General features: G+C 43.0%; 2 protein-coding genes across 6 annotated transcripts in view; one reads left to right on the top strand and one right to left on the bottom strand.

Moving 5' to 3' along the window:
* Positions 1–12,871, top strand: part of LOC130297721 (urotensin-2 receptor-like) — a 645,128-nt gene that overhangs the window by 92,261 nt on the left and 539,996 nt on the right. The gene's annotated exons all lie outside the window — the stretch shown is intronic.
* On the bottom strand, positions 7,057–12,162 carry LOC130297726 (uncharacterized protein DDB_G0290685-like). 2 transcript variants are annotated; one of them, XM_056550523.1, is made up of 5 exons: positions 12,081–12,162; positions 11,826–11,854; positions 10,891–11,158; positions 10,571–10,791; positions 7,057–7,196 (listed from the first exon to the last, which is right to left on the bottom strand). In XM_056550523.1, exons 1-4 carry the CDS (start codon positions 12,127–12,129, stop codon positions 10,586–10,588), a joined length of 552 nt encoding a protein of 183 aa, XP_056406498.1. In that variant the 5' UTR covers positions 12,130–12,162; the 3' UTR covers positions 7,057–7,196; positions 10,571–10,585. The 2 variants fall into 2 exon arrangements, with proteins under 2 accessions (XP_056406498.1, XP_056406497.1); XM_056550522.1 differs by lacking the exons at positions 11,826–11,854; positions 12,081–12,162 and having other exon boundaries at positions 10,891–11,177.

Below are 12,871 nucleotides of genomic sequence, written 5' to 3'. Positions count from 1 at the left end.
TAGTTAATTTAATCCTTAACTACCCCCATTTGTGAGGGTCGGGGTTTTTGTTTAAAGTCCCATGCAAATCAATGGGAAATGTATGTTCTCACATAACTTCTGTACGGCTGGAGATATTTCAATACCTGGTACACATATTACAGGTCGGAATATGAGGACGGGATGGGAGGTCAAGATAGGAGGACGGGATAGGAGGTCGAGTTTGGACGTCGGGATATGAGGACCCGATATGAGGTGGAGATAGGAGGACGGGATAAGAGGTGGAGATAGGAGGTCGAGATAGAAGGATGGGATAGGAGGACGGGATAGGAGGACGGTATAGGAGGTTGAGATAGGAGGTCGGGATAAGAGGTGGAGATAGGAGGATGGAATAAGAGGTGGAGATAGGAGGTCGGGATAAGAGGTTGAGATAGGAGGTCGGGATAGGAGGTCGGCATAGGAGGTCGAGATAGGAGATCAGGATAGGAGGTCAGGATAGGAGGATGGGATAGGAGGTCGAGATAGGAGGTCGAGATAGGAGGTCGAGATAGGAGGTCGGGCTAGGAGGTCGGGATAGGAGGACGGGATAGGAGGACGGGATAGGAGGTTGGGATAGGAGGTTGAGATAGGAGGTCGGGATAAGAGGTGGAGATAGGAGGACGGGTTAGGAGGTCGGGATGGGAGGATGGGATAGGAGGTCAGGATATGAGGACAGGATATGGGGTTGGGATATGACAACAATATATGGCGACGGGATATGAAGTCAAAAGCTTCCTCCTTTGTTTATTTTCCTCCCCAACAAGGATTAGGAAGGAAAAATCGGCCAACGCCGGGTATTTAGCTAGTAGTAGTAATAAAAAGAATAATAAAAACAAGTCTGTAAAAAACAACAATGAAACTAAACTTTACTTTTCAGTGATTTCCCAGAAGAACGTTGAAATTGAAAGTGAAAGTAACTAATTATAGCCCCAAAAAAATTCCACCGAAACCTGTAAATGCACAAAGCTGGGATGGAATGTGCCAAGTCTCCACACGTCAACTGTAAGGAAGCTATTACATCTCATTAAAGTTATTGTTTACATATGCAGCTAAGAACAAAGGCCATCTTATTCCCACAACAGACATACAGCGCTGAGACGGCTGCAAAATTACTAGTTCCTATGGTTTTACTGTTACTGTGGATTTTGTAAAAGTAAGAGTTTTGTTTCATTCTATAAACTTATTTAAAAATTCCAAATAAGAATGTTGTTATTTAGATGATTTATTTGTGGAAAAATTGGTCAAAATAACAAAAAAAGATGCATTGTGGAATAATCTGCCTCAGGAACTGCTCACAGCAAAAACAGTTAAAGGGGTTATCCAGGAAAATACTTTTTTCTATATATATCAACTGGCTCCAGAAAGTTAAACAGATTTGTAAATTACCACATTTATCGGCGTATAACACGCATTTTTTAGGCAAAATTTTTTAGCCTAAAGTCTATCTGCGTGTTATACGCCGATAAGCAGCTGCAGTTCATTGATTTAAAGCGAGCACTTTAAATCAATGAACTGCAGCGGCTTTTGCAGGTCCAGAGACCTGCCGTCACTGCCCGATTCTCTGCCCCTGCCTATCCTGGGGTCCAGAGACTGCCGGCGGTGCTGCGCCATTACCTCCCCCATCCCTCCGTTTTTTCTGACCCCGCAGAAACCCCCAGGAAAGGCAGGGGGAGAGAGGCCGTCGCTGCCCGCTTCTCTCCCCCTTCCTTTTCTTGGGTCTAGAGCCCTGCTGCCGCCGCTTCTCTCCTCCCGGCTATCGGCGCCGCTGCCCCATTGCCTCCCCCATCCCCGGTTTTATGATTACCTATTGCCGGGGTCGGGTCAGCACTGCTTCTGGCTCTGGTCCGCGCTGCTTCTGGCTCCGGTGTGGCGTCTATGCGTCGTTGCTATGCGCTGCGAGGCGCAATGACGAGTGACGCGACGAGTGATGCACTCCTTTTAAAATTAAAATAAATGGTTCTATAAGAACATGCAAGTGTGAAACACCTAAAGGGTTAAATGGGCACTGTCACCAAACTTTTTTTTTTATATGTTGTAGTACTTATGTACTGCAACATATCTATAATATACATTAATTATTATTTTTTTCATTAAAATTGTTTAATTTACATTTGAAAACTGGCCACTAGGGGTCTCCCTCCTAGAGGCCGACTCCAGGCTGACGTGACGTCACGCATGAATTCGGACCGATGCCGGCAGGGGCAGGGTTCGGGGGAGCGGGATGTGCGGCAGCTGTTTTCACCTATACAGTGTGCCTCCAGTTGTTTCCCCACTACAACACACAGCATGCCCTGACAGCCAATAGATGTCAGGGCAAGCTGGGAGTTGTAGTGGTGAAACAGCTGGAGGCACACTGTATAGGTGAACTAAGGGCGGAAGTGTCGGCCCTAGCAGGCATCAGTGACGTTGCGCCTGCTGGGGAAGTCTGCCTGGTAGCCATTTTTAATATAGTAAAAAAAAAAATTTAAAGGCAGGGAGAGGGTTAGGGATAGATGGTAATAGGCAGGGACAGAAAAAAAAAAAAAGGATGGTGGGAGCTACTCTTAAACAAACTTTCTGAATGTCATTTTGAATAGTGCAGTTTCTATAAGGGGGTAATTTATGGGGTATTTCTCACAGAAAAGCCCCTCTAATCCACTTCAAACTTAACTGGTCCCTGAAAAATTTAGAATTTTTCGTGAAAATTTGGAAAATTGCTGCTATACTTTGAAGCCCTCTGATGTCTTCAAAAAGTAAAGACATGTCAACTTTATGATGTCAACATAAAGTAGACATATTGGGAGAGATTAATCAAAAACTGTGCAAAGGAAAAGGGGGGAACTGTGCTGCACCTAATGTGGGGGCCTCGTATCGACGTTCGCTCACGTCGCACTCCCAGCATTCAAGGGCCGGCGATACTACGTCCTGACGCCGGCCCTAGAGCATGACGTGCGTGAACATCAAAGGGGGGGCCCCTACATGTCCATTTTGCTTGGGGCCCCCAAATTCCTACAAACGGCCCTGCCATACCCCTCCTCTTTATCCACCCATACCTAGTGCTGGGCGGTATACCGGTTCACACCAAATACCGAAATTTTTTCCCCTGCACAATATGAATTTTTCCCGTACCGCAATACCGGTTGGGTGCCTCCCCCCCCCCCCCCCTCGAATTAATGAATTATCAGCCGCAGCGCGGTCCCCACATCAGGGAACTAATCATATGTGACCCGCGAGCGCTCCTTCTCAAAAACCCCCCAAATCATATGTGATGTGACGCTCGAGCGCTCCTTCTCCCCCTCCCCCAATGAATTATCAGCCACTGCGCTGTACTATACTCTGTATTCCTGTGCTCGGGCTGCAAATATATATATAAAAAAAAACTTTAGCTCACCTTCTTACATTCCCCCGTTGCCGGCCTCACAGTCCTCCGCTGTGATCCTCTTGCTGGGGATGGGAACGTCACAGAGCCGTCAGCCTATCACCGGCCGCAGCGATGTCCCGCCGGTGATAGGCTGAGCGCACTGTCATGTAAGAAGCCGGCCGGCTCAAACACAGCCGACCTATTTGAATTCTTGTTCTATTTTTAATCTCTTCCTACAGTAAAACATTAGCATTTTGTTGAAGAAAAATTAAGATTCATTTATGTATTTTTGCATTATTTACAATGTATCTTTTTTTTGTTATTTTTACAAGTTGTTGTTGTGTTTTTTTTTGTTTTTTTTACAAATAATAAACCTAGAAAAGAGACCAACGGTTGGAGGGTGAATCCTTTATATTACTTAAAGACCACCTAGATCAGTGGTCTCAAACTGTGGCCCTCCAGATGTTGCTAAACTTCAACTCCCAGCATGCCCGGACAGCCAACGGCTCTCCGGGCATGCTGGGAGTTGAAGTTTTGCAACATCTGGAGGGCCACAGTTTGAGACCATTGACCTAGATGGTCCAACAATACCCTTAAGTTCCCAACCGTCGAAATTATATTATTTAATTTTTGTCAATTTTTATTATAAGGACTTTATTGAATAGGTCCATAAACTAAATCATAAAGAAATCACACACTTTAAAGGTGGCAACACCTCACTTAGGTGGTGAAACGTTGAGGGGGGCAGTCACTTAGGTGGTGAAACGTTGAGGGGGGCAGTCACTTAGGTGGTGAAACGTTGAGGGGGGCAGTCACTTAGGTGGTGAAACGTTGAGGGGGGCAGTCACTTAGGTGGTGAAACGTTGAGGGGGGCAGTCACTTAGGTGGTGAAACGTTGAGGGGGGCAGTACACACTTAGGTGGTGAAACATTGAGGGAGGCAGTGCACACTTAGGTGGTGAAACATTGAGGGGGGCAGTGCACACTTAGGTGGTGAAACATTGAGGGGGGCAGTGCACACTTAGGTGGTGAAACATTGAGGGCGCAGTGCACACTTAGGTGGTGAAACATTGAGGGGGCAGTGCACACTTAGGTGGTGAAACATTGAGGGGGCAGTGCACACTTAGGTGGTGAAACATTGAGGGAGGCAGTGCACACTTAGGTGGTGAAACATTGAGGGGGGCAGTGCACACTTAGGTGGTGAAACGTTGAGGGGGGCAGTGCACACTTAGTTGGTGAAACATTGAGGGAGCAGTGCACACTTAGGTGGTGAAACGTTGAGGGGGGCAGTGCACACTTAGGTGGTGAAACATTGAGGGGGGCAGTGCACACTTAGGTGGTGAAACATTTAGGGGGGCAGTGCACACTTAGGTGGTGAAACATTGAGGGGGGCAGTGCACACTTAGGTGGTGAAACATTGAGGGCGCAGTGCACACTTAGGTGGTGAAACATTGAGGGCGCAGTGCACACTTAGGTGGTGAAACATTGAGGGCGCAGTGCACACTTAGGTGGTGAAACATTGAGGGGGCAGTGCACACTTAGGTGGTGAAACATTGAGTTAGGTGGTGAAACATTGAGGGGGCAGTGCACACTTAGGTGGTGAAACATTGAGGGGGCAGTGCACACTTAGGTGGTGAAACATTGAGGGGGCAGTGCACACTTAGGTGGTGAAACATTGAGGGGGCAGTGCACACTTAGGTGGTGAAACATTGAGGGGGCAGTGCACACTTAGGTGGTGAAACATTGAGGGGGCAGTACATATTGGTTTTAATTAGCTTCATGCTCCAGCCAGTGATAGTAGGAAGGGACATTACCTGCAGAAATGCCCCCTACATTCAGATAAACACATAAGGAGCCAGCCCAGCCCTGTCATCTATTAACCATTTAGGCTGGTGTGCACGCAGTGTTTAAGTGTGTGATTTCTTTATGATTTAGTTTATGGACCTATTGAATAAAGTCCTTATAATAAAAATTGACAAAAATTAAATAATATATTTTCCACGGTTGGGAACTTAAGGGTAATATTGGACCATTGAGGTCAGTGGTTCCCAAACTGTGGCCCTCCAGATGTTGCAAAACTACAACTCCCAGCATGCCTGGACAGCCAACGGCTGTCCAGGCATGCTGGGAATTGTAGTTTTGCAACATCTGGAGGGCCACAGTTTGGGGACCACTGATCTAGGTGGTCTTTAAGTTATTTTTTTTTTTACAAATAAATCCTCTAAATGACAATATTTTTATCAAGAATTTAGGAGAAACGTTGTCAGTAGTTTATGGAATAAAACAATACTGTAAATTTTACTCACACACCTATGGGAAGCATAGTGATTGTCATGGGGGCTTCAGGTCATTGAGGTCATTGTGCCAGAACATCAGCTATAGGGGGTGCAGAAGTGACTAGTGCCTGAGCATGGACAAAGGCTCCTCTGCCATTTAAGAAAACGCTGATATTGCTAATGGTAGGTGGGAGCCCACATACAGATTTTACATTTGACCCATAAGCTTTAGGTTACTGGTGAAGGTTTTCTGGAGTCTGTGGTCAACCATATGAGAAGTGGTGACTGCAGGAATGAATTGGAGATCTCTGTTTCTAAGAAACTAAAGAGTAAACGTTGTGGATTTAAATGACGTTTACTGAGCGCCATCTAGGGGAAGAAATTGGTATAACCACATTTATGGTTTATAAATGGTTTTTAATGTCCTCTTATCTGACTGGTTTGACCGGGAACATACGCGATAACCTAGATTGGAGGTATGTTGTGTGTGGTCACAAAGAACCTGCTTTGTTTTGCCTTCTGTGCATTTCCCCCCCCCCCCCCCCGTATTATCCTGATTCATCTCCCTTTCATGGTTCAAATATTGATTTACACAATTGCTACCTATAGATGGCACTAGGGAGACAGTTATTTTTCCTCACGGAGTTACCTTTGGGGTAGAGCAAATTTACACATAGGGGGATCAAAAAAATAACCAGAGAGAGGGAATACCAATTGTGTACTGCCCCCCTCAGGCCTGCACAAGGCAAAGCGCAATGAAAATTTTTGTTAGAAGGGTTTTCTGAGCTTGCAGAATATTGAATTTTTTACTCTTCAATTTCTAAAGCGCACATCTTCGGTCATATTCACATCACGCTAGTTCACATCAAGGCTCAGGTACATCAGTAAATCTCAAAATTGGTTGCTGAGGTATCAGCGCTGAGATAGACCCCATTCAATTTACTGACCCGAACGTTGTAGCTAGTGACAATGTTCGGGTCATTTTCCTGCTGCACCCGTATGCACTTGCAAAATGATCCAATTGTAGCCCCTAGTTGACTACATTTGGGTCTTTCAATCGAATAGGGTGGATCCAAGCACAGATATGCCTGTAGTCAATTTTACTGATGTATCTAAGCCTTGGAGGGACAAATCGTGATGTGAGCGCAGCCCTAGAGGGACAATTTGAGGTGGACAATGAACGTTCAGTTTACAATGAGATTACAGTTATACCCATGCTGTGTACAGTGGAAGTCAATAGGTAATAGACTTTTCTTGTCCAATCCTATTGCTTCCCTTGGACACTAAAGGGCACAAGATGTATCTGGGGGTGGTTAGTCCATTGTGGCATGAATGCAACACCAAATGCAACCAGTAAAGAGGTGCTGCATCAGCATTTGGGCCCCAGCTTTATACCAAGTGAAGACAGGACACGATGTGCTGATCTATTCTACTTTATTGATTGTGAGACATGGAATCATTAAGAAAACATGAAGAATCATAAAAGAAGAGGCAGCAAAATCATCAGGGGGGAAATTCATCTTAAGGACTTGGCTGGTCCTGTTTAGGAATCCATTGTGGAGCCTGGAAGACAAAAATAAGACTGTAAAAATAATAATACTGTGGGGAAAAAAAATGTTTTGGGTGTGGTCACATTGTAAGTGTTGTCTTAGGGGTTTTGTCACATTGTGGGTGTGGCCTTAAGGGGTATGGCCACATTGTGGGTGTGTCTTATGGGTGTAGTCACATTGTGGGTGTGTCTTATGGGTGTAGTCACACTGTGGGTGTGTCTTATGGGTGTGGTCACATTGTGGGCGTGTCTTATGGGTATGGTCACATTGTGGGTGTGTCTTATGGGTGTGGTCACACTGTGGGTGGGTGTTTTTAGAGGCATGATCCAGAGCAATCAGTCCCAAGTAGTATTTACCCCAAATGCCACATGACACTATGGGGGAGATTTATCAAAACCTGTATAGAAGAAGAGTACACAGTTACCCATAGCAACCAATCACATTGCTACTTTCATTTTTCAGAGGCCTCTTTAGAAATGAAAGTAGCGATCTGATTGGTTGCTATGGGCAATTAAACCACTCTTCCTCTACACAGGTTTTGATAAATCCCTCCCTATGGTCCCAGTTAGTTTTTTGAGCCTCAAAAATACAACTGCAGAAATTTTCAGACTTTTTTCTATTATTTAGAAACTTTTTTTTGTAATTTCTTTATGTAATGTAAGTTATTTTTCTTTAACAAACAAGCATAACAAACTCAATAGACAGATTCTATAACAAGAATAAAACGAACATTGTCACAGGTAAATAACAAACATTGTCACAATAAATTTGGCTTCTTAATTGATTAATAGATTTTAATTGGTATTTTAGAAAGAACATGTAAGGAAGGGGGCAGAACAGAGTCCAAATATTCAGCTTCTTGAAAATAATGACATATAATAATAATATGTAGTTCTGGAAGAATAAAGAAGATTGAAACAAGTCTGTCAATCTTCACGTCTAGGGGAATACCCTCCTAACTAAATAACTGGTGTAACAATATTGGAGTAAGAATAGTCACAAACATCACATGACATCACATTGGGCATTCGGTCACTTCTTTGTTTCTTTTTTGTTTTGCTACAGGAAATGGTATTATGCAATCTGCCAACCAGCGGTTTTAGGAAAAAAATGGACAACAATAGATCCTTTTTGAGCTGTAAATGGACCGTCATTTGTTCAATATATAAAAAATTGGCAGCTCTTTGGTCTGTTTTTATTTTGCTTTTAATGCTTTCCTTTACTCCAGCCTCAAAAACTACATACAATATTCATTTATTTGTAATAAAATAATTATTCCTAAAACTGCCCCATTTTGTCCACCTAGAATTTTGTAATTTTCCCTATAATTTTTAAAAATATATATTTATTATTATTATTATTGTAATAACAATTTTACAGAAAAGGGACATTAGCCAGGACATCCCCAGGATGTGGCAATGCACAGTTCACAGAATAAATGTTGTAAGCCAAGCACATAACCAAAAAGAAAATAGTAATTAAATGTTTATGTTTATACCATTATATGTTAATAGTTTGGACTTTTCCGCATGCAGCAATATCATATGTGTTTATGTTTTTTTGTTTGTTTTACTTTCTTTAGTTTGAAAAATGAGACAAGGGGCATGATTTAAAGTTTAATTAGGGGAGGGGCTTTTATATATTTTTATACACATTTTTTTTTTTTAAATGGGTGCTCTGCTAGGACAGTCTGCCTGAGGATGGGGGCAGAGGTCTTTAGAAGCCCTCTGGCCACCACATTAGCAGATGGGTTCCACCACACTGCACTGCCGGGGTCATGGAAACCTGTTATTTTGGCTTTTAAATGCCATGATGGGCATTTACCAAAGCATCCAAAGTGTTAAATGACCGCAATCAGTGTGATCGTTGATGTTGATTATTAGGGGTAATTGCCGTCTGCCAGGGCCAGCTCTAGCTATAGGTAGATTAGACGACTGCCTAGAGCACACCCCAGCCTGTGGCCATAATTATAAGACCGGTGGCGCTGAGCTCCTCTATCTGCCAGCCATCAGCAGCGCTGTCACATCACATACACAGTAAATATTATGGCAGGCAGCCAGATAGAGGAGCGCAGCACCACCACTGCACGCTCCTCCTCAGCACAATCATGATTATCCAGGGCTCAAGTCCTGCAGGAACATCCCTAGAAGTAGGTTTGTTACAGTGTTTCACCCCAGTAGTAAGAGAATTACATGAGGAGGAGGTTTGTTACAGTGTGTCACCCCAGTAGTAAGGAGATTACATGAGGAGGAGGTTTGTTACAGTGTGTCACCCCAGTAGTAAGGTAATTACATGAGAAGGGGTTTTGTTACAGTGTGTAACCCCAATAGTAAGGAGATTACAGGAGGAGGGGATTTGTTACAGTGTATCACCCCAGTAGTAAGATGAATATATGAGGAGGGTGTTTTGTGTCAGTGTGTCACCCCAGTAGTAAGATGAATATATGAGGAGGGGGTTTGTTACAGTGTGTAACTCCAGTGGTAAGGTGATTACATGAAGATAAGATTTGTTACAGTGTGTCAGCCCAGTAGTAAGGAGGGGCGTGCCACGGGGCGGAATCAAGGGGCGGTAAAATTATCTTTTGCCTAGGGTGACAAAAATCCTTGCACCAGCCCCGCCGGCTGATATCAACTATCAAAGTTTGGCCCCTCTGACAAAATTTCAGGTTTCGTTTCAGGTCCCGTCTGAGTCTTTTTTTTAAAGGGGTACTCCGGTGGAAAACTTTTTTTTTTTTTTTAAATCAACTGGTGCCAGAAAGTTAAAGAGATTTGTAAATGACTTCTATTAAAAAATCTTAATCCTTCCAGTACTTATTTGCTGCTGAATACTACAGAGGAAATTATTTTCTTTTTGGAACACAGAGCTCTCTGCTGACATCATGACCACAGTGCTCTCTGCTGACATCTCTGTCCATTTTAGGAACTGTCCAGAGCAGCATATGTTTTCTATGGGGATTTACTCCTACTCTGGACAGTTCTTAAAATGGACAGAGGTGTCAGCAGAGAGCACTGTGCTTGTCATGTCAGCAGAGAGCACTGTGTTCCAAAAAGAAAATAATTTCCTCTGTAGTATTCAGCAGCTAATAAGTACTGGAAGGATTAAGATTTTTTTTAATAGAAGTAATTTACAAATCTGTTTAACTTTCTTGCACCAGCTGATTAAAAAAAAAAAGGTTTTCCATCGGTGTACCACACACACACACACACACACACACACACTCACATATATATATATATATATATATATATATATATATATATATATATCTTAGGGACTGCATAAGGCAGTGTTTATAACATCAAGCACTTTCTGCCTGTTCTTGTATTACTGTTTTACTTTGTAAAAATCCCATTCTAAAATACTGCATTATAAATATTCAAATTTTACCTGCATTTAGGGAAATCAAGGCAAAATTGGAAGAATGCCGCCATCCCCTTGACTGTTCTCACCACCAGCAGGGCCCTCAGAGTTACCGACTTCTGAACCTCCAGAGTTTGCATTGTTACCGCCTTGTGAACCTTCAGGGTTCTCCTGATCACTGCCTTGTGAACCTTCAGGGTTCTCCTGATCACTGCCTTGTGAACCTTCAGGGTTCTCCTGATCACTGCCTTGTGAACCTTCAGGGTTCTCCTGATCACTGCCTTCAGAATGTTCGGTGTCCTTATGTTCACTGCCTTCAGAATGTTCGGTGTCCTTATGTTCACTGCCTTCAGAATGTTCGGTGTCCTTATGGTCACTGCCTTCAGAATGTTCGGTGTCCTTATGTTCACTGCCTTCAGAATGTTCGGTGTCCTTATGGTCACTGCCTTCTGAATGTTCGGTGTCCTTATGGTCACTGCCTTCAGAATGTTCGGTGTTCTCCTTATCCTGATTACCTTCATCACCTTTAGGGTTCTCATCACCAGAAGAGCCTTTATCATCATGATTGCCCCCATCACTTGAATGACCTTTGTCACCTTGATTTGTCCCTTCATCCTGTATAAATATATAAATAAAAAAGATTCCGTAACATTTGGTTACAAACATATATTTCCATAAAATAAAACAAGTAAACAATAAAAAAAAAAACATAAGCAAACCAATTCCCATGTGAACCCTGCAGTTGCATCATGTGGTGGCTGACAGAGAGATCCACTTCAGTGCTGTGTACACTATTGATCATGGCATCTAAGTGCTGACTAGACTCCTTCTCCTGGGTGGTGCATTGGGAGGAGGGCTGTGACAGCTATAGTTCTGTTTTCTTCCAGAAATAGCGCCACATTGGTCCATGTGTTATGTTGTGCATTGCAGCTCAGAAACGTTGGGGTTGAGCTACAATACCTTGTAGACAAGGGTGGTGTTATTTGGAGAATAGCAGCTTTATTTCTTACCCACAATCATTAAAGTCAATATCTGGGACATGGCTTCTTACCTTCACTAGTGTCTTCCTATGTGGTACAAGGCTTTAGAGTGAATGCCACCACTGTTCCCTATAGTTAGTTACTTGGGTTTGGTTCTAAATTCTGCTCTGCTACATCTGCGTTTACCACATGAGAAAAGACTTGCCTGCTATTGGTGAAGCACACATTCAGATCCCCCCCCCCCCCCATATGACAGTATGGAATGTGTACGGAATGGACATTAATGTTGGTGATATACTTACACCACCGGCAGGCTTCGCCCAAGCAGCAACTGCAAAAAGGAAAATAATTTGTCATTGAGTCATGGTATAATATCTAAAATACAGACAGCGAATATCTATCCTCCAGTCATATCTAGAAAGGTTAGGTGAAAAATTATTTGACTTTTATGGTTTATTCTCCTAATGCAGAATGATAAGTAGAAAGCAAGCAAACAGAAAAGCTGAGTGACCTGCATTGGCATAGCGGGGTCTACCAACAGTAACTCACACACTTACCAAGGAGGCTGGCGAAGACCGCCAAGAGGAGAAGATTGATAGCCTTCATGTTTGAGATGGCTGGATTGGATCTAAGGATAACCTTCAGCTTAACTCAACTGCACATACCCCTCACTGGGTAATGTGGTACAATATATAGTACTCTGCAACAGCCTGAGGTAGGTGACTTAATCTGTCCTTGTTTGGCACTTGGCAAAGAACAGACTCCAAGATCCTTAACTCAGTCTTTTACTGCAATTTATCAGATAATCTCAGTCTACTAGGACAATAGTTCCCATATTGTGTTGACTTTTCAGATTATCTTAATCCCTCTACAGATTTCTATCTATATTAATTATATTATTAATTAGACTTGAAGGACTTTTCCAAGACCAGGTGAAAGTTTCACGTCTCAGTGTTTTGTAACCCCTGTTTAGATATACAGTACCTGCTTTATCCATTGTGATGAATGCAGGTGTGCCAGTGCTCTATTATAGTTAAAAAAGAGATCGATAAATCCTCCATAAACTACATGGGCACTATCCTAGAAAACCAAAGAAAATCAACATTGGGATGTTAAAGAGGAGAAACATAGAATTAACTGGGCATCTTTTTCTCATCCTCACAACCACCCACTTGGAGCAGACGGCAGGTACACTGGACCAGAGCCTAGATATTGATATAAGGAGTTTTTATCCAGCCATAGAAAGGTTAATACAAGGCATCCCAATTGTTCTACACCATCAGAAGACGACTGTACCACTTCAACCATCAGTGATAGTCTGATTAAAATCTTCAATGTTGTCATCACG

The sequence above is a fragment of the Hyla sarda genome, chromosome 13 (assembly GCF_029499605.1).
Source record: "Hyla sarda isolate aHylSar1 chromosome 13, aHylSar1.hap1, whole genome shotgun sequence".
Taxonomy (NCBI): domain Eukaryota; kingdom Metazoa; phylum Chordata; class Amphibia; order Anura; family Hylidae; genus Hyla; species Hyla sarda.
The sequence above is the reverse complement of the archived record's forward strand: the minus strand, read 5'-3'. Positions and strand labels throughout refer to the sequence as shown.